We start from the raw sequence: 21573 nt of genomic DNA, 5'->3' as shown, positions 1-21573 counted from the left end.
AATAATATCACTGTATTGGAATCAATGTACTGTGTATCTGACTGTAGCTGATCAGACTGATATGCGCTTGGAATACTCTACCACACATTGGGCACAAAGAGACCTATGAATATTTGGGATGGTGATGTCTCTGAAAATGAGCATCTCGTAGTTTTGTTTTGTTTTTTAACCCCTACCTTCCATCTTGGAATCAATACTGTATGTTGGTTCCAAGGCAGAAGAGGGGTAAGGGCTAGGCAATGAGGGTTAAGTGACTTGATCAGGGTTACACAGCTGGGAAGTGTCTGAGGCCAGATTTGAACCCAGGACCTCCTATCTCTGGGCTTGGCTCTCAATCCATTGAGCTACCCAGCTGCCCCCCATCTCATGTTTTTTTGAAGGTAGTGCAATTGCTTTGCTTTTAGAGTGCTCCACCTTCATTAATGTGTTCGAGGCATGCTATCCCATTTCTCACAATCTACATCAAAATTCTTCAGAGGGATCTTTAGAGTGCCCTTGTATTGTTTTTTCTGACTTCCGTGTGAGTGGCTTGCCTTATCGAAGTTCTCTGTAAGATAGTCTTTAGGCAAAGTTATGTGTGGCATTTGAACAACATGGTCACACCATAGGAATGGCACTCTCTGCAGTAGAGTTTGAATGCTTGACCATTCAGCTTGAGCACACAAATTGGATTCAGTTGAAGCAGAGTTGCCTTAAAGTCCACAGACTCATTCTCTCTTCCAGAGCCATCAAAGTCCAGGTATGACAGAAGTCAAGACAGCTGGCCATGGCTCAGGGTGCAGTGGATGACTGTTGCTTCTTCAATGTCTGATGAAGCTCCTAAGTGCTACACTGCACCTGCTTCCATTGCCTTCATGGCTGTTGGAACAAATTGTTCTCATTTCCTCATCTATAAAATGGAAGTTTTATCTACCTCCAGAGGTTATTGTGTATATTAAATGAGGTACTGGTAAAGCACTTGGCAAACCTCAAAGCCATATATAAATGTTAGCTGTTATTCCAGTCCTCTGGATCTTGTTACAAAATGTGTCCCGTTGTCCTCCACTAATGATGAATCAATCAACAAGCATTTACTTAGACCTACGATTTGCTAAGAAAGCTGTATTGGGGATAAGAAAGGAGAAATTAAACATTCACTATCCCCAAAGAGCTTACTTTCTTTTGGAGAGATAACATGTGCTTATGTAAGTAAATTCAGAAGAAATGCAAGATCATTTTTCTTATGGGTGTGAAGACATTCTTACCTGGTAGGGACGCAGTGAAGATGGTCAGGAAAGAGTCCTATAGAGCATGGAGGGAAACTTGGGGATTCCAAGATGCCAAAGGGAGGAGGGAATGTATTCTAGGCATGAAGGACAGCTTGTATGAAGTTATGGAAATGCCAGAGGGAATGTGGTGTGTGGGGAACAGCAAGATGGCCATTTGGGTGGACTGCAGCATGAATGAAGAGGAGCAATGCAGAATAAGAGTGCAAAGGTCTATTGACATCAAGTGCAAAGCACTTTAAGTACTTCATGGAGGAGTTTATATTTGACCTTAAAGGTAATAGGGAGCTACTAGAGTCTTATTATCAATTTCTTTCATCAGTGAGCAGAAGCAAATAAATAGCTTGAGTTCAGTAATTGAACAAAATTTAGCAAATCTCAAATGTGGAACAAACAACACACATTGTCCAGCCGCACATTTGAGTTTTGTTAAATGTTGAACTTTAGTCAGCATTGGATAATTAACTGTCTTTAACCAGAACACAGCACATTTTTCTTATCTTTCTTGGTTCCTAAGGTGATTTTAAATGATTCTCCAAAATTCAAAGCTATCTACCTTTCTTTATTATTTTTTCATTTTTTCCTCAGTATAGTATGTAAAGGACAGAGCCATCCAGGTGGCATAATGGCTAACTTACTGGAACAACAGCAACATTTGTGTTTGAATCTTGCTTCAGCTACTTAATAGCTGCATGACTTTGGATAAGTCATTTAACTTGTCAACATCAAATTCCTCAAATAATGGAGCAGAACCTGTCCCAAAGGGTTATTATGAAGATCCAAAAAGATGACATGTAGTTGTTGTTGGGCCTTTGTTTTCACACCAAGAGGACCAATGACCTAATGAAGGTGATATCTTGACTTCCATGAATTGGATTTTAGTGAGGCATAGTTGGGCAAAGTCATAGACCTCAGTGTGATGTAAATGCTAGCCATTATAAAGAATTTTAAAGGAAAGAAATAACAATAGTTACAGCTACATTAGGTGGGAGCAAATGCCCAAGATAATTTTTAAAATACATACTATCAGACTAAATAAAAATCTAGATATGCACCTGTAAAAAGAATTTAAAGTCCTACTTCAGAGGTGTTCATAAGAGAGATTGCCCCAGGAGCATACCTGTATCTCCAAAGTAGGCAAGAAATTGTCACTCAGGCGTATTGACTGAACTTGCTCTGATGATATCTCAGCAGTACTTTAGGGGCTCTTTGGCCACCACATGAGATGATTGATAAACACTAAGCCTATTAGTAGAGTTGAATTAAAACTATATAAAATGTATAACAAAGTTCACATAATATATACATCTGGAATGGCATGAAATTATGGAATTTAGTGTGGTATGATTTCAGTTTTGACATCATATCAAAAGTGAGCAGATTTAGCTGTTCAATTTCCTCTTAATAAAGGAGATACTCTCAACTTCTCTGCTTGTTGTTCAGAAATCACTCATAAATCTGTTAATAATAATAAAATCATTTAAATGATAAAATGATTAATTGATAATTTTAAAGAAATATGAATTTATATTTGTAGCAAATTAGAATTGCAGCAGACTTTTCTAGGGTGTTTACCATGTGTTAAGCACTTTACAAACATCTCATTCATCCTCACAATACTATTGAGATGGGTGCTATTAGTATCCCCATTTTACAGAGAAGGAAACTGAAGCAAGCATGTTCAAAATGACTTGCCCAGGGTCACACATCTAATAAATGCTTGATAATAGATTTGAACTTCAGTCTTTCTGACTCCAGGCTCCTATGCCATCTAGGTGCTCTGATTTATTAAAAAGACCTATTAAAGTGCCTGAATTATTATAATAATGGTTATTGTGCTTCATGGTTGGTAGGTACAAAATCCTGTGTGCCTCCATTGTTGTTTCTGTAGCAATACCCAAAGTTTCCAGAGTTAGCTTGGTGGAATGGCAATGCTCTAATGTGAGAGGAAAAGAACAGTTCATGGGTCCAAATCTTTGCCCTTGGAAAGAAAGGTTGAAAAAGCCACTTTTAAAGTTTGCATTTCTCCTAGTAACTTAAAGTCAGGGGCCTGTATTCCTCATTATTATCTTAAAATAGACTAAGTAAATCAAAATGATCTCAGCATCCCTTCTCTCCATTTTATCTCAACTTCTGGTACCTTGGATTATTAGCACCTGCTACTTATAGAAACGGGTTCCCAGAATACCTGGGATGTGAGTACCTACTGTTGGAAAAGTGGGGAGAGCTGGCCATTTGAATCATTGTCAAAGGACATCTAGGCTCCTCAAGGAAGTCTCTGAATGTTTTACAAATCTGAATGATTTCTTTTTACCCCCAGAGCTTGAGGGTGAGGGTAAGGATTAGAAGTAGTCCTCTCCCATCCCTCAAACAGAATTGCATATACAAATTCATCTTTATGATTTTAGAAAAGTCCAAAAATATATTCAGCTCAGAAATTTACTTGGTTAAATGAGCAGACACCCAAGTAAGGTCAAAAAAGGGGAGGAAGGTAGAAAGGACACTCGTATGTTAATACGAATGGACACTTCTCAATTGTCCACATGGGAGTTAATCTAAGGTTTTCTAGTAAATAGAGGAAACCCTTCTAGTACATTAATGATAGACAGCTTTTTGAGGGGAAAAATAATTTAGAGAAAGCTTTCCTTAGAACAACACTATGAGGTAGGAAGTGAAATTGTTATTCCCATATTAAAGATCAGGAAGAATCAAGGCTTAGATAAGATAAATGGCTCACCTATAGTCAGAGGGGCAACTAGGTGGCACAGTGGATGAAGTCCTAATCCTGGAGTCAGGAAGATTTGAGTTCAAATTTAGCCCCAGATATTTACTACTTGTTTGATTCTGGGCAAGTTACTTAATCCTGTTTGCCTTAGTTTCCTCGGTTGTAAAATGAACTGGAGAAGGAAATGGCAAACCATTCCAGTATCTTTGCCAAGAAAAGCTCAAACAGGGTCAGAAAGTCAGACATGATTGAAATGACTGAATAATAAAATACTAAAACAACTTGTTAATGTTGGAGCTGCAGGAATGAGTGAATGTATAGCAATTTTGTGTGGGAAACACATACAGAAGAAGTGTTAAATGTACACATCTATTCATCTCTACTTGAGTGGAACCAAAGTCTTCCTCCTTCCCCTCCAAGGAAAGAGTACTTCACAAGTAGGAGGAAATACTTCATAAACTACAGGACACTCTTTGGGTTCTCATATTGAAGTGTCAATATAACTTCGTGTATGTGTGTGTGTGTGTGTGTGTGTGTGTGTGTGTGTAAGTGAGTATATATGATGATAGGGAGGTAGAAGGCAAGGATTTAAAAAAAAGCAAAGAAGAAAAAGGTAGATGTAGTGCTGGGCTTGGAGTCAGGAAGATGTGAGTTCAATCCTGCTCTGTGACCATGAGCAAACTACTTGACTTTTAACTTGAGTTCAAATTCAGTCTAAAATATAATTACCAACTCATTTGACTTTTTCTTGTCTCAGTCTTCTCATCTATAAAATGGGGATAATAATAGCACTTACCTTCTTGGATTGCTGTGAGGATAACATGAAGTGTAAGTACAATATACATGTTAGGTATTATAATTATCATTATTGTCCACAGTTAAGTCCTTTAACTGCTTTGAGCCTCAGTTTCCTCATCTATAAAATGGTAACAATAATACTTATAGTACATACCTTACAAAGTTGTTGTAGTTACCTAGTCCAATCCATTCATTTTACATATTAAGAAAAAAGAATCTCTGAAAGAGGTGAAATGATTTGTGGTGAATAGTTACTAAATTCTTTTGGTTGTTCTAATTGATTTCATTTGGGAGCTGACAAACTATTTACCAAACTCCATGAGGTCCATTCTCCTATAATCTCATTCAGGTGTAGTAAGGCCCTGCCCATCACTCTCACTTTCACTGCATTTCCTAGAAAAAGTGACCAGACCTACTGAATTTCTAAGAATCAACTTCCATTCCGATGTTCCATCAATATGAGTACTTTTTCCAGTGACAAAGAGCTTTGCCCATCCATGCCTATTCAGCCTGTGTGACTCTTGTCCATGTCTTCCCCTAAGTTCAGCCCAGGGGACTAACTCAACATACTAGGGACCTTCTTTAAATTTGTATGAGGTTTTATTGGAACATAAAGGCTATCAATTGACTGGCCCATCTCTTTTGCTCATATATTTATTTCTTTGGTTTAAATTCTCATATAACTTTTTTGCATAATGCCCAGTTTTAATGTGTTACAAACTGCTGATGACCCCTATAGGATTCTCTTTTGTCTTCATTGTGATTATTTTCAGTTCTATGGAGACTGTAGCATTCCTTGACTTTCAGCCGTATATATCACCACCAAAGGAATACTGGTGTTAAAAAGATGGTCCTGTGTTTCGGGGAGAAACTTGGCATAGTAAAAAGAAATTAACAATTTCCCAAAGGCAATTCAATCACATAAGAAGCAGCAAACTGCCAAATTTGTTTCATGCCTTAAAAGGAGGCAACTCAATAAATAAAAGAGAAAATTGATTTGGAGGTCACAATCTGTTCTTTTTTTCATTTACGGCTAACTTTTCACTTTTCCTTCTTACTGCCTTTTTTCCCCCCAGAACGCTGCAAATGTAAGCCTGTAAGAGCCACACAGAAGACCTACTTCCGGAACAATTATAACTATGGTAAGTCTAATTTAGAACTCATGGGTTTTAGGAAGTCAAAGAACTGGTTATTATTTTGAACAACTGGCTTTAAATTTCTACAGGCAGAACTTTTCATGTAAGTTCTGTTATAATGGATATATAATCAAATGGAATCAGAAACTTGAATGCAATTGTGAGCTGTGGATATTTCTGATTGCTCATTTCTAATTATACCCAGATGAATATCCCAAGACTTCAAAATAAGGAGAAATTGAATTTGTTAACTTCATTCAGACTTGTGTAACATAGAAAATGCAGTCACGTGTTATAAAGAATGCATAGAGTTGGGAAGGAGATTTGCCTTTTTAAAACTTTAATATACTCTGGACTTTGTTATTATTCAATCATAATACTTTTTAAAACTGTTCAGTATGGGCAAGAAATGGAATATTTTGAGTAATTATTACTTTATATGATATACCCAAAATGAGAATAGAGAATACCTCTTTCATCTTTATAATCCCAATGACTGATGCAATTGGGTGTATAAATATTATATATATCTATTAAATATGTATATGTGTATATATACATATATATATTCATATAGAAGGGTTGTGTATCCATGGGGGATGCATTTCAAGATCTGCCTTGGATGGCTGAAACCATGGATAAAAGTGAACCCTTGCGGATCCTGATATATTTGTACTCTCTTTGATTCCTTGCTCATGCACCCCATCTGGGGTGCTCTGGGACCCACCCCTCAAAAATAACCCCCCAAAAGTAAAAGTAGATACAGAAAATATTGCTTCTGGGACCAGACTGTTGCCATGAGTGGACTTCCAGTGATTCATGGGTGATCCTCCATAATTGAAATCTTGGAAAGTAAAATCATGGATAAGGGGTTCTCATTTATATACACATACAGATACACACACACACACACACACACACATATATATATATAATTCAATTTATTTATTTATCTATCTATATCTTCTTGGCCTATGATTTCATTTGGGTGGGGAACTTCTAAGTTAGACCTCTACCAATGTAACTTAAAATCTTGGAGAATTGCCTTAGAGAATGAGAAGTTGTGACCTTCCTGTGAACACATAGCCAATTATGTATCTATGGTGTGACTTAAACACAGGTCTTCTTGGCTCTAAGACCAGTTCTCTAATCACTATACCACACTGCTTCTCACCAGGGGAGGTACTTCATAAATGTTTGTTTAATGAATTAATTTCTGAGATGCAAAAATATATCCAACACTGAAACTATGCTGAATATAAAAAAAATAGTTACTTGAAAGTACTTTTGAATCTTACTGAAAACCACAGTCATTGTAAATACCAATATTATTTATGGGGAAAAGCCAGAGGTGGTTGGTAGAATGTCCGGGCTTAATCCTTTTAAGAGTGTTCTTCTTTTTTGTTTTAGCACAGGTAAGGTTTCTGAAGTACTAGTTTATGTTTCCCCAAGATATTATTAATGATAAAAAAAACCCAGCAAATTAAACAATTACACATTATTAATTAGTTGATTGAATCAAATTTTTTTCTGTACTAAAAATATTTTACTGTGAAACTTTAATTCCTTCTTTTAGATGATATAGGATATAAATAAATTGGTAAGCTAACTTTACTTATGCTTCCTAAGAATTTTAGAAAGAGAAATGAGCTAGGACTATTAATGTGGGAAGCCCTATTGGTGAAGTGTTAAGTAGTTTTTCCTTATATTGAATGGAAATCTTTTTTTTTTTAACCCTTACCTTCCATCTTGGAGTCAATACTGTGTATTGGCTTCAAGGCAGAAGAGTGGTAAGGGCTAGTCAATGGGGGTCAAGTGACTTGCCCAGGGTCACACATCTGGGAAGTGTCTGAGGTGAATGGAAATCTTGATTGCTACAACTTCCATCCGTTGTTGCTAGCTGTGTTCTCTGGGGCCATGGAGAACACATTTGATCCTTCTTGAACATGGTAGTGTTTTAGCTACTCAAAGATAGTTGGTCTATTGACTATTATCTCTTCTATAGATTCAACATTCCCATTTCCTTTAATGGATCCTGACATTGTATGATCTAGAAGCCCTTCACCACCCTAGGTGTTCTTGGTATATTCTCCAGTTTATCCATGTGTTTCCTAGAATAAAATGATGAGAACTAAATACAGTACTTTACATAGTTTCACAAGGGCACAGTATAGTGGGACTATCTTCTCTTTATATTAGATTGCACTAGCTTTTTGGTTGTCATCTCATTCATACACATTGAACTTGCAATCCATTAAAACCCCAGATCTTTTTCATATGATCTACTACCTATACTTCTGCAATGGCTTTTTGAACCAGAGTATAAGACTTTACATTGATTGACATAGGGGACAGAATTCTAGTTTCATTAGTATAAGGAACTCCCTGCTGAAGAAATTCCTTTTACTAATGCAGGTTTCCATAATTTATACCTTAATAGTTGCCTACAGCAGTGAAAAGGCAGCTTGATGGAAAAGTGAATAAAATGTCAGGTCTGGAGTCAGGGGGACCTGAGTTCAAATCTGGACTGAGTCACTTCCTAGCTGTGTGACTCTGGGCAAGTCACACAATCTGGGCAATCCTATTTTTCTCAGATCCTCATCTGTCAAATGAGTTGGAGAAGAAAATGGCAATGGCAGACCACTCCAGCAAGTATGCCAAGAAAACCCCAAATGGGGTCATGACACAACTGAAAAATAACTGAACAACAATACCAGCAAGAGCTCTGAGAAAGGTTAAATGATTTGCCCAGGGTCACAAAGTTAGTATGTATCAGAGGTGTGACTTCAATTCAGGTCTTTCTGGCTTCAAATTCAACTCTGTCCATTATGCCACACAGTCTCTCTTTACAGTGACAACTATTCTATTTTATCTTATGAAATTCAACCCAACACTTAGCCTGTTGAGAATTTTAGAATCCTACCTATATCATCCAACATTTCACCAGAATTGTCAAAGTAACCTTATCTAGAACATCTTGTTACTGTTTGAAGACACATCACCAGAGCTTTGGCCAGTAGGTGATCATGCATTCCTTTATTTATTTATTCACTCACTCATTTATTTATAAGTTCTTCCCTTCTCTCTGTCTTAGCATCAGTTATAAGACCAAAAAAAAAAAAAAAAGCAAGGCCTAAGTAATTAGGGTTAAGTGACTTGCCCAAGGTTATACAGCCAGGAAGTATCTGAGGCCAGATGTGAACTCAGATCCTCTCAACTCCAGGTCTGTTGCTCTAAACCACTGTGCTCCCTAGCTGCCCCTTGATTATTTATATTACCCACCCCCATCAAAACAATGAAAATGACCCACATTTCCAAAGTGCTTAAAGTCTACCCATTTTCTGTACAAATTAAGAGACATTTATGTAAGCATTATTATTCTTAATTTACAGATGAGGAAAATAATAACTAGATAGGTTGTCGTGCTTAGAGTGTCTTCTAGCTAGTAAATGTTCAAACTGAGATATGAATCCAGATCTCTTGACAAGTTTAGGTCACTTTTCACTCTGGTTCTCCTCTTAAATAATCTATCTCCTGAAAGGGAGAGAGCTTGTGATCTGCTGTTGCGGAGGTAGATACTGAAGAAATTATATTTCTTTAGAATTATTGCTTCAGCAGAGTAACTTGATCCCTTTTCGTTAGGATATGCTATTTGAGTACCTTTCTTTCCCAGTAATGAATGAACATCGAAAGGCTGAAAGGCACAGTTTATCCAAGCATCCAAACATCTAAGTGTTTATTTGAAACCCCTTTTATCTAAAAGTTGAGTAGTAATCCCAGGGAAAAAAAGGGCCTCTCAAAGGATATGAGTAGTTTCACTTTTGACAAGACAAAGAATCCCACAAGAACTTTGGCTGTTTAAACTTCTCACAGTATTGTTATGTGGGAAAATAGAATGAACAAAAGTTAAACCTTTTTTTAAAATCACTGGATTTTTCTCAGGGAAATAATCATCACTTGCATTTTTATAATACTGTAAGATTGGCTTCACTTTTCTCACCAAACAAAACAAAAACTCAGAAAATTAAAACAACTTTGAAGTAGGTGGTGTAAGTATCATTCCCATTTTAAAATAAGAAAACTGAAGCCCAAAGAGATTTAGTGAATGGGCCAAGACCACATAAACAGTAAGTGACTGAGTCAGTCTTTGTAGATAGTTATTACTTAAAGACCAGGGTTTTCTCCATGATATCATACAGATCCCTATATATTCCCTAAAAATAATTTTAAATATATATTTAAAATTATTTTCAGGTCCAAATTTGCTTTCTTCCACCCCTCCTCTTCTCCATCTCCCAGTTGGGGAAGTTGGATTGTGGAAGTAAGGCCAGTAGGGTGGTTTGTGGTTTGTTTTATTATATGATAAAATATTTTGTTGCTGCTTTGTTTACATTGTTATTTTTTCTAAACTCCCATATACCATGGAACTCTTCTTTGTAACAAAGAAGCTAAGAAAAAACAATACAGCACATTGGGCCATGTCTGACATAATATGCCTCATCTCACATCTGCAATATACTACCACCTATCTACCAAGAAGATTTAAATATATTTCTTTAGAGACAAGATTGAGACAAGGAGGGGAAGAGAGCATGTGGACCTTACTCTCATCAGAATTGACTCATTGAGGGAAGAAGATACATGATCAGTTGGGAATAGAAAGCTATCTCATCCTACAGTAAAATAGGAGAGAAAGGGGATAAAAGGAGGGGGGTAGGACTGATATCAAAGAGTGCAAATTGAGGCATGTGGAAATCAGAAACCAAAAATGGGTAAATAAGATGGGAAATAATACATAGTAATTATAATGGTACAAAAATTTTGTACAAGTCTCTCTAATAAAGCTTCATTTCTCAAATACCTACAGAAACGATCTCAATATAAGAAAAGAAGTCACTCCCCAATTGATAAATGGTCAAAGGATATAAACAGGCAGTTCTCAAGCAAAGTAATTAACGCTCTCTATAGTCATGCAAAAAAAAGCTCTAAATAATTTATTAATTAGATAAATGCATCAAATTGGCTATTGTGACAGAAAAGGAAAATAACAAAACTTGGAGGTGATGTGGGAAAGTTGGGACACAAATGCATTGTTGGTGGAGTTGTGAATAGGCTCAGCCACTCAGGAGAGCAAGGAAACCTATGCCCAAAGGACTATAAGATAGTATATACCCTGTGATGCAGCAATACTTTTACTAGGTTTGCATCCCAACAAAATAAAAAAAAAGGAAGGCCCTATATGTACAAAAATATTTAAAGTAGCAGCTTTTTGTGAGGGGCAAAGATTTGGAAAAGTGAGGGGATATACATCAATTGGGGAATGGCTGAGTAAGTTATAGTATGTATGATTACAATGGAATATTATTGTGCTGTAAGAAATGGCAAGCAAGAGATCCTCAGAAAAACCTGTAAAGACTTACATGAACTGAAGCAAAGTGAAATAAGCAGAACCAGGAGAACATTGTACAGTAACAGGAATATTTTACAATGAAGAACTGTAAATAACAGCTATTCTTAGCAATACAACAACCCAAAACAATCCCAAAGGATTTAAGATAAAAAATGCCATTTACTTCCAGAGAAAAAGAACTGAGTCTGAATCCAGACCAAAGCAATTTTTTTCATTTTCTTAATTTTTTTTCTATTTGAGTTTCCATCCACAAAAGGATTAATATGGAAAAATGTTTTACATGATTGCATACATAAAATCTATATGAGATTGCCATCTTAAAAAGGGATTGGGGAGCTAGGGAGGAAGGAAAGAAGAAGAGAATTTGATAATTAATATTCTTTGAAAAAATCTTGAAAATGGTTTTTTACATGTAATTGGGGAAAAATAAAATAAAATAGAAAATGACTGTAAAAAAAATAAAGAAATCTCAAGAAAAAAATTTAGAATAACATTAAGAAAACCAAAAAAGTTCAGAATGGGACACAAACATATAGGGCAATTTTGTTTTTGGTATTTTGGAATGTTTGTGTTGGTGGTAAATTTATAATAAAAAGTTTTCTTTTTCATTTTTAAAGAAAGGAGGGCAGATCTAGTCACAGAAGAAAGTTGTATGTACTTTCTTTCAGCAGGAGACCTATGGATAATTTAAGGAGTGAAAATCAATAGTGAAACAAAGGAGGAAAGGAGGAGATTGATGGATTATGAAGACACATTTATCTGAAGATCAGAATGCCTAGAGTTTAGGGGAGGGTCAGCATTTGAAATGTTATACAAAAATGGAAGGAAAATGATGATGGTAATGATAGTCCAAGAAATATTCAAGCTTCATTTCTGATGCTCAGCAAACTCCTTCCTTCCTTCCTTCCTTCCTTCCTTCCTTCCTTCCTTCCTTCCTTCCTTCCTTCCTTCCTTCCTTCCTTCCTTCCTTCCTTCCTTCCTTCCTTCCTTCCTTCCTTCCTTCCTTCCTTCCTTCCTTCCTTCCTTCCTTCCTTCCTTCCTTCCTTCCTTCCTTCCTTCCTTCCTTCCTTCCTTCCCTTACTTTTTGTCTAACAATCCAAATTAAGTATAAGTTCTAAGGCAGAAGGGTGCTAAGGGCTAAACAATTCAGGTTAAGAGACTTGCCCAGGGTCACACAGCTAGGAATTATCTCAGACCAGATTTGAACCCAGATTTGTCTAGGCCAGATTCTATCCACTGAACCACCTAGTTATCCTCCTCCACCCCCTTTTTAAACCCTTACTTTCTATCTTGGCATCAATAGTAGGTATTGGTACCAACACAGAAGAGTGGTAAGGGCTATACTCTAGTTTCATTGGGAAACATATTGATAAGTAAGATATAAAAACCAAGACAAATTATATATATATATGTATGTATATATATATATATATATATATATATATATATATATATACACATATATATCTATCTATCAATAGTATTTCTTTCTAGGGACAATTAGATGTCTCAATGGATAGAGCACCAGGTCTGGATTTGGGAAGACCTGAGTTCAAATCTGGGCTCAGACACTTTCTAGCTGTGCTACCCTGGACAAATCACTTAACTCTAATTGCCTAACCCTTACCATTCTTCTGCCTTGGAATCAAAACACACTATTGATTCTAAAATAGAAGGTAAGTTTTTTTTTTTTAAATCTTTCTATATGTGAAGGGAGCTAGGTGGCACAGTAGATAGAATACTAAGCCTGGAGTCAAGAAGACCTGAGTTCAAATCCAATCTCAGACACCATGTGCTAGCAAGTCACAACTTCTATCCACTTCAGTTTCCTTATGTGTAAAATGGGGATAAAAATAGTACCCATTTCTGAGGGTTGTTATGAGGATCAAATGGACACAATATTGGTAAAGAACTTAGGTCTATGCTTTTTTCTAATGGAATATGTCTGTACTTTGGTAGCTGTCTTAGAAGGTTGTGTGAGGTTAAGAGTCTTGCCCATGGTCACATATTAGTGTGTCAAAATTATGATTTGAACCCAGTTTTCCCTTACTCTTAAGTCCCTTGCCCCATCCATTATGCCATGCTAATTCTCTTTATATGCATTAGAGTTAATGCTGAATATATATAGTAAATTCCTATAGGAAGCAATAGAACCTACATATATTTGTTGAATAAAAAGTTTTGGAGGAAATTATGTCATTATTTTCTCTGGGATTGCATTAGTCTGGCATTTTATAGCACATATATAGACTGGAAGTGGATTAGGGTTGGGAACAATGAGGGATCAATGTGGTCATTTAATTCAGTTAAACCAAAATTCATCAAAGTCTTAAAAAGACATGTAGGTGACTGCACTGGGCGCTTTGGCAAATATAAAGAAGCTAATGTAACTACTCTCAAAGGGCTTGCAGCCTAATGGGAGAGAGAAAACAAGTGCATGCTTATTTGCACAGCACCAGGTCTATGGGTTTTGTACATTCTGATAGGAAGGGATAGAGAAAAGCCAGACAGGATGGAGTGGGATGAATCTGGGAAATAGTGAGTAATACAATTTGGACAAGTGTGTTGATGGTAGAAAATGGAGACTTAAAGTTCCTATTTTACAGGGTACAATGAAGATCAAATAAGATAAAGTTTGTGGCAAACATTGCAAACTTTAAAGCTTTATATGCATGTTGTTATCACTATCATTAGATGTATTTATGATATAAGTGCATATACTCTCTCCAGTAGTACAGATTGTAAACCATTGTGCCGTCTCATCTTTGTGATTTTTGGTCATGTCCTGCCATTATTACTTCACAGGAAGTCTGCATAACATGCTAAGTTTTATATGTGTTGGTGGTGGGCATCTTGTGTTTCTCTTAATATTGTATGAGTACTAGTAGAGTCAGGGTTTATTTATGGTGTTATCTATCACTCTTTCACATAAGATTTAGAGCAAGGAGGAACCTTAGAGATCACTTCTAATCCAGCGAGCTTCATTTTATAGTTGAGGAAGCTGAGTAGTAAAAAGAAGAGCAAGAATTTGAACCCAGGGCCACTGACTAAGATGCATTTTCATGGTACCATGCCATCTCGCCCGTGACTTGCCCACTTCCTCCCTAGAGCATATATGCCATTGATAATTTCTTTCACAGCACTTTTCGTATGAAAATTATGCTTGATGTAATAGGCTGCAGATATTTATCTTTCTCTTTGAGCCACTGCAGTTTTGATTTTTTGAAAATAATGGTGTTTCATATCATATGGCTCTAGAGCATCAATAAAGAAACTGAGAAGTTAACAGAGATGTACTTTTCAGGTAGTTTACTGCTGTGAAAATGTAAAATTAACCATAGGAAAACAGCATACAATGAGATGGAGTTCCTTTTATGTATGACAGACTAAATGGCTGCCAGGTTTCCTTCTAACTCTTTAAATTCTCTGAGTACCGAAAGATAGGTACCAAGCATGTGTCATGTTTGGCTTTATTTTAAGTCCAAGGCTCCCTCTTTCAGCCATGTTTGAAGTGTAAAGATTACTGTTGGACTCTTCCCACTTTCAATGGCATGAGAATTTGACTTGAGCTCTTTTCCAAACCAGGTTGGGGATGGGGAAGAGTTGCTGATCAATTAATGCCAAATTTTGGGTGGGTTTTGGATTACTTAATCCGCTGTAGTCTATACTCCCAAACCCAAGAAATCCCTTAGCCTCAGCTACCTGAGTAGCAAGGATTACACGCATGCTATGTTTTTAATGTAACTCTCAAGTTTAGTCCAAGTGATTTATCTTTCAGTATTTCTTCTCAATAACTTTAATAAGGGCAATAGACCCTGGTGAGAAGAGATTTCATAGTCACAAAAAATTAGCAAACAGGGGGCAGGTGGGTAGCTCAGTGGGTGAGAGCCAGGCCTAAAGATGGGAGGTCCAGGGTTCAAATCTGGCCTCAGACACTTCCTAGCTGTGTGACCCTGGGCAAGTCATTTGACCCCCCCCCCATTGCCTAGTCGTTACCACTCTTCTATCTTACATCCAATATACAGTTTGATGACAGTGAGGGTTTAAAAAAAATCGGCAAATGAGGGACCCTGATTTTAATGTGTATAACTTTATGACATTTTCAACTTTATTCCTCTTTTTTTTCTTCCCAGTTATCCGGGCAAAAGTGAAGGAAGTAAAGACTAAGTGCCATGACGTCACTGCCATAGTGGAAGTAAAAGAGATTCTAAAATCTTCTTTAGTGAATATCCCAAGGGATACAGTTAATCTTTATACAAATTCAGGTTGCTTGTGCCCTCCACTCAATGTTAACGAGGAATATCTCATCATGGGCTATGAAGATGAAGAACGCTCTAGGTATTTGTTACTACCTAAAATCCTCCATTTTGTTCCCTGACCTCTCCTTGAAACTGTAGCCCTTCTGGCTTTGCCTGAAGAGTTTCATATCAGATTTTCAAAACTCAATTTTCAATATTTAATATTCAAGAGAATCATAGAATATAGAATTGAGGCTCTTTCCCATTATTCCATTATAGTTTTTATTGATGAAAATGCATCTTTATTCATACATATATCATTTACATGTCATGTGTGTAAATATATATGCTGTATCTGTAGTTATGTACACACATATTGTTATATATTATTGCTTTGCAAAATACAGGTTGCTCTTGGTGGAAGGTTCGATAGCTGAGAAATGGAAGGATCGTCTTGGTAAAAAAGTTAAGGTAAGCCTATGTTTTACATCCTGATGCCATAACATAATAGGAAAGAAAGCAAGCCAGATCTGTATCATCTAAAAAGGCCAGGTGCCCTTTTGACATGCTTAAGGGTAGGCAGTATTAAAATCTAAAGTACATGTACTAAGAAAACGAATCCGTCTCTTTTGACATTTATGTTCAGCAGTTCAGCAGACTGCCTGATGCATTTGCATGTCGGAGAGCCAAATGAGTCCCTTAAAACTTTAGTCTAGCCTTTAAAACTCATGACCCTCAAATTCCAGGGGCTGATAAATTTTAAAAGGGGGATGGAACACTCTTTTCCAAATGAAAGATTTCATTTTTCTTCTTCCTGTACTAACATAGTTAAATTTATCAGGTCTGTTTAAATAAAAAGAATGTGGAGGAGGAAAGCATGTGTATAAGGGGGCAAAGAATCTAAAAAAGGGGATGGGAACTGGACCAAGCACAATATATCCTCTCCCTTCCACAAGCTTGAAGGCTTGGGAAACATTTACTGTTTAAGTTAAACAACCCTTGGGCAGTTTATCTTGTACATCTGGCACTTGACACAGCAGACAAGTCTGTGTTTAAGTGACCTTAAAAAAATGCAAAGGCCATTATTTTGCATGAATTCCCCCCACCTCCCCAGTTCCCAACCCCTACCCCAGCGTTCGCCCTTGCTGCTTCCCAGGGCATTTGTCAGAAGCAAGGTTGGTTTCAAGTTCAGGCAGGCAGGGCTCCCTATCTCCAAACTCTTCACTCATTTTGGCACTCATGAAAGGAAAAGCACTCTTCTTCTGCCATGTTGCGATTCCTTATTGTCTTTTTTTCTGCTTGCTGATGCAGAACAGGAATTTGTCCTAAATTCCTGTGCTCATTTGAAGAACTTTTATTACTCCCCTGACTTAGGACGTCTAATAGTCCTTGCTGCTTCTCATACCAAAATAATATGGTCATAAATTATAGTTTGAAAATCTGGGACACACTACCCTCTGCTTCTGTTTCCTAGCAGGGAACATAATGTCATTTCCTATCATCATTCATAAGGAATTGCAGAAGCATTACAGTTAGACACTTTATTATCTACAAATAGTTTATTATCTACAAGACAAAGCAGAGAACCGAGTGAGTCACCTGGGCAGTTCAGGTCTGCATTTTGGGAGGGTTTGGAGGCAGTGGGGGTGAAAATGGAGAGACACGAGTGATTGAGAGCCTTGCCTCAGTTTTCCAGTTCAGTCTAGATGTTTAGACAAAGCGTTGTTTCACAGTGAATGTTAGTAAGGCCTCATTAGATAGGAAAGCAATAATTTTCAACATGCTAATATTTCCATCTCAGCTGTTAGCCGAGAGTTAAATGTCATAATTTTTTGCCTTTTCTTAGCATAGAAATTGTTAGGTCTATATCCTAAGAAGTTGCTGAAATAAGAATGAATTGGGATTTATGTTGTCTTTTTTAATATTAAAAAATCATCCAGAAAACAAAAGGTTTCTATCCTTCTCTTTCACTGGCTGAAAGGATAATGCCAACAAAATAGGAAGGGCTATTTTAAAATAGAGCAATTCATTAGTGGAAACACTCTTTCATTTCTTTTGTAATTTGTCACAAAATCAATTATAGGGACACCTAGATAGTTCAGTAAGTTTTGGACTTGAGTAAGAAAGACCCAAGTTCCAATCCAGACTCTGACACTTACTAACTGTGTGACCCTGGGCAGGTCACTTAATCTTGTTTCCTCAGTTTCCTCATCTGTAAGTTGAGCTAGTGAAGGAAATGACAAACCACTCTAGTATCTTTGCTAAGGAAATCCTAAATGGAGTCATGAAGCTGGACATAACTGAAAAATGACTAAACACAACAAATGCTAGGATGCTTTATGCTTGGATTAGTCAAATTCTTCTACTTAGTAAAACATTAGCATTTACATGGTAGATATATGCATTCTTTTTTTCAGGGGTGCTCACCAAAATATAGATTTAAAGGGAGTATAAATTCCTATTCTGACCATCTTACATTAAAGAAACTTGAATCTTTTGAGAGGAAGCTTGGGAATTAAGCACAGTAATAATGTATTTATCTCTAGAAATCTGTCTCTCCCTTCTCCAATTAACTAAAATACTGGTCTTAAAGCACAAATCTTTCCATATCATTCAAGAGCCTTTAATAACTTCCTTTTGCCTCTAGGAACAAATAAAACTATTCAATTTGGCATTAATCTGCGTAATAGCCTGATGCTTTTTATTTTCAGGCTTAATTAATTCCCATGACCTGTGTTCCAGTCAAACTGGAACTGACTTCACTTTTCTCCAAACTCTGTATTCCACTTCTCATCTTCCTGCCTTTGGACAAGCTGTCCCCCCACACTTGAATCCCACTTCCTTCATTGCTCAGCTCATGTGTCTCTTATTGTGGGATACCTTTCCTTATCCTCCCTTGGTTCAAAATCTTAGGAAACTTTCTTTCATGAGTGTCCAGACCATCATTATTGGGTCTCAAACAATTTTAAAGCAATAATTTCCAAAAAACATCTAAATGCAAAGACTACAGATAGGGATCCAAAAGTAAAAGAAATGATTTCTGTACCTAAGGATCTTTCAATCTACAGGACATGAGACTTAACCTTAAATGCCTAAATGCCTATTCAATGTCTATTATATGTATGTTTGTGTGTGGGAGAGAGAGGGAGAGAGAGAGAGAGAGAGAGAGAGAGAGAGAGAGAGAGAGAGAGAGAGAGAGAGAGAGAGAGAGAGAGAGAGAGGGAGGGAGGGAGGGAGCGAGGGAGGGAGGGAGGGAGGGAGGGAGGGAAGGAGAGAACAAACAGAAGTACAGAAATATAGAGTGCTATGAGAAACTAAAGAAAGGAGAAATTCTTGGCAAACTTGTTAGATCAATTCAGGTGCTATCTCACATGGAAAACCTTTTCTGATCCTCCTACCTCTTAGTGCTCTCTCTTTTCTGGGTATTTTTCTTGGCTGTCCCTTATACCTGGAATTTTTTTCTTTCTCCTCTCATCTCCTGGATTCCTTCAAATCCAGCTAAAATTTTATCTTCTCTATGATGTTTTTTCTGTCTTCTTTATAGTACTTTTCCTTTCATTGATTTTGTTGATATATCTTTTTTATACATAGCTGTTTTCATGTGATCTCTTATGTGTTTCTGAAGAATGTGGACCGTCTTTTGATTTTCACTGTATTCCTAATGTTCACATAAGTACACACCTCATAAATGCTTGTTGAGTGTTTAAACATACAACTCTATTCAAGCATTTACAAATGCCTATCACATGCAAGGTATTATGTTAGATCAAGGGGGCACAAAAAAGGTACTATTTCCTGCCCTCAAGCAGCTTAGGCTATATTTCTTCTGAAATGAGCAGAATGTTGGCTCTCTGAAAAAAGGGACTACTTTTTGTTTGGTCTGTTGTATTCCTAGTATTTGAATTTGTGTCTTGTACATAAGAGGTACTCAATAGATGCTTGTTGAATAAAATTGCTTCTTTGGATTGACACTTTGATTTTGCAGAATTACTTAGGTTTTAGGACAGCTGAGAAAGCTGAGTTTTAAAAATGATTTCCCATGGAGGTATGAACATTTTCTGGTTTAAATTCCACAGCGTTGGGATCTGAAGCTTCGTCACATTGGGTTAAGCAAAACTGAATCTGGCCCAAGTGATTCCACCCAGAAGTCTGGCAGGAACAATAACCAGCGGCAAGCACGTAACTGAATGTGAAATGAGAAACATGAAAACCAATGGACTCCCTTATAAGACTTGCAATGTTGGAGCAGCAAAGGAAAAATTGCACTATTGCACGTTATACTCGATTGTTTACTACAAAATCAAATTGTAACTGATATTAGTCTTAATTTCCCTTCTGTTTTCTGCTTTTTTTGTTTGGGTACAAAATGTTAAAATACATAAATATCTATTCTATTTCACTAAGCATGGAGAAAACTTCCCCAATGAGCTGAAAACCGAATCCTGGGATGTTTACTGCAGTTTACAGCAATCAGGTTATTGTTGGGGCATCTGGATTTGCCATTTTATGTCCCATTTTAGGGACAAAGAGATGCTTGGCACATACAGAAGGATGGGATCTGATGTGAATCAGACTCTGACAGACTGACAACAGCCTCACTTTCTATAGTTTTTATCCCTCCTCACATTCAGGAAACATTTAGAGATTAAAAAATATATATGTACTTATACATACACATAAAACGGCAGTTGGCTAGCAAATGATTGTGTAGACAAGGTAGTCAAGCATAGCAGAGAACTTGTGAAAAATACATAGGAAAATTTATTCCCAAGATTAATGAGAAGCAAAATAAATAGCTTTAGAATCTGAGGGGAGAAGTTTTTATTCTGACCTTAAAGCACAATTTTAACCAGTAACTGTTGGTATTAACAGTAGCATTTTCCTTTTGGCAAAAGAGTTGACTAATGAACATTAGGGAATGAGTTATAATCAGATATCTGTTGTTATCAGTGTAGTTCTGTTTAATTTGTTTCATTTTGAACAAACCTCTGGTGTAAGTCTCTCCCCCCCCCCAACCCCCCCAGAACAAAGTATGGACATATATGCACCCAGATGTTATTTTTAAATAGTTTAAACCTTCTGAGAAATGTTAGGTAGCTCGCCAAACTGATAAGATAATTTACAGTGTTCTTAGCTTTTTGATAGCCCAATCACCCTGCCCAAGTTGTGTCCTTGGTCTCTGAGTCTGTCAGGCTAACAGCTGACCACATCCATTGGTGCATTTCTTGGCTACCAATGCAGCTTTGTTTCCATCTGGGCAGGGACATCACTTCCTATGCGCTGATATTTGGGGTTCTGTATTTGGGGTTTTTTGTGTGTGTGTGTGTGCATGTGTGTGTGGGTATAGCATGTGATTTGTTGCAGATGACTGAATTACCAGACCTCTCTCTTGGTGCCTGTCTGCACTTTATCATTTGATTTTTGTGGGGGGTGTTCTTGTGTCTATTCCTACACAAATAGCCATGTTTAACGCTCAGTAATTGTCTAATAAAAAGGATTAGAGTTATCTAGAGAGATGATATTCTGAGTTTTGAACTTTACTGCATATTTTCATTACTTACAGTGCATTTTGATCTCTAAGGTATGCTTCAAACAAGTGATGCCTTCACTTCCTTCTTCTAGTAGGATGTTTTAGAGCCTATGTCAATCATTTGGAAGTCCATCGATTTTCCTCTGTTGACATATTATAATGTTAGTAGAAAACTCAACTTTTGAGCTATTGTATATGGAAAATAAAACACTTATGATGCAAACTGGCATTGTGTTTCCTTTTATAGGCATAGTACCACAGGTGAGGGATCATTCCACGATAGGCATTCCTCACATCAAAAATAGATTATTTGAGGGCAGCTGGGTGGCTCAGAGGATTGAGAACCAGGCCTAGAGATGGGAGATCCTGAGTTCAAATGTGACCTCAGACACTTCCCAGCTGTGTGACCTTGGGCAAGTCACTTAACTCCCATTGCCTAGCCCTTACCACTCTTCTGCCTTGGAACTAGTA

At 37.0% G+C, this 21573-nt stretch overlaps 1 protein-coding gene across 2 annotated transcripts in view; it reads left to right on the top strand.

Moving 5' to 3' along the window:
• The window catches only part of FRZB (frizzled related protein), a 58421-nt gene extending 37096 nt beyond the window's left edge, over window positions 1-21325 (top strand). For both annotated transcript variants that reach the window (XM_016433731.2, XM_001377870.4), the window contains 4 exons: window positions 5865-5930; window positions 15468-15672; window positions 15980-16043; window positions 19649-21325. In XM_016433731.2, coding sequence (XP_016289217.1) covers window positions 5865-5930; window positions 15468-15672; window positions 15980-16043; window positions 19649-19759 — 446 coding nt within the window. In that variant the 3' untranslated portion in view covers window positions 19760-21325. The remainder of the gene's footprint in view (window positions 1-5864; window positions 5931-15467; window positions 15673-15979; window positions 16044-19648) is intronic.
• Window positions 21326-21573: the final 248 nt, after the last annotated feature.

The sequence above is a fragment of the Monodelphis domestica genome, chromosome 4 (assembly GCF_027887165.1).
Source record: "Monodelphis domestica isolate mMonDom1 chromosome 4, mMonDom1.pri, whole genome shotgun sequence".
NCBI classification, from domain to species: Eukaryota; Metazoa; Chordata; class Mammalia; order Didelphimorphia; family Didelphidae; genus Monodelphis; species Monodelphis domestica.
This window is presented reverse-complemented; position numbering and strand designations above follow the sequence as displayed.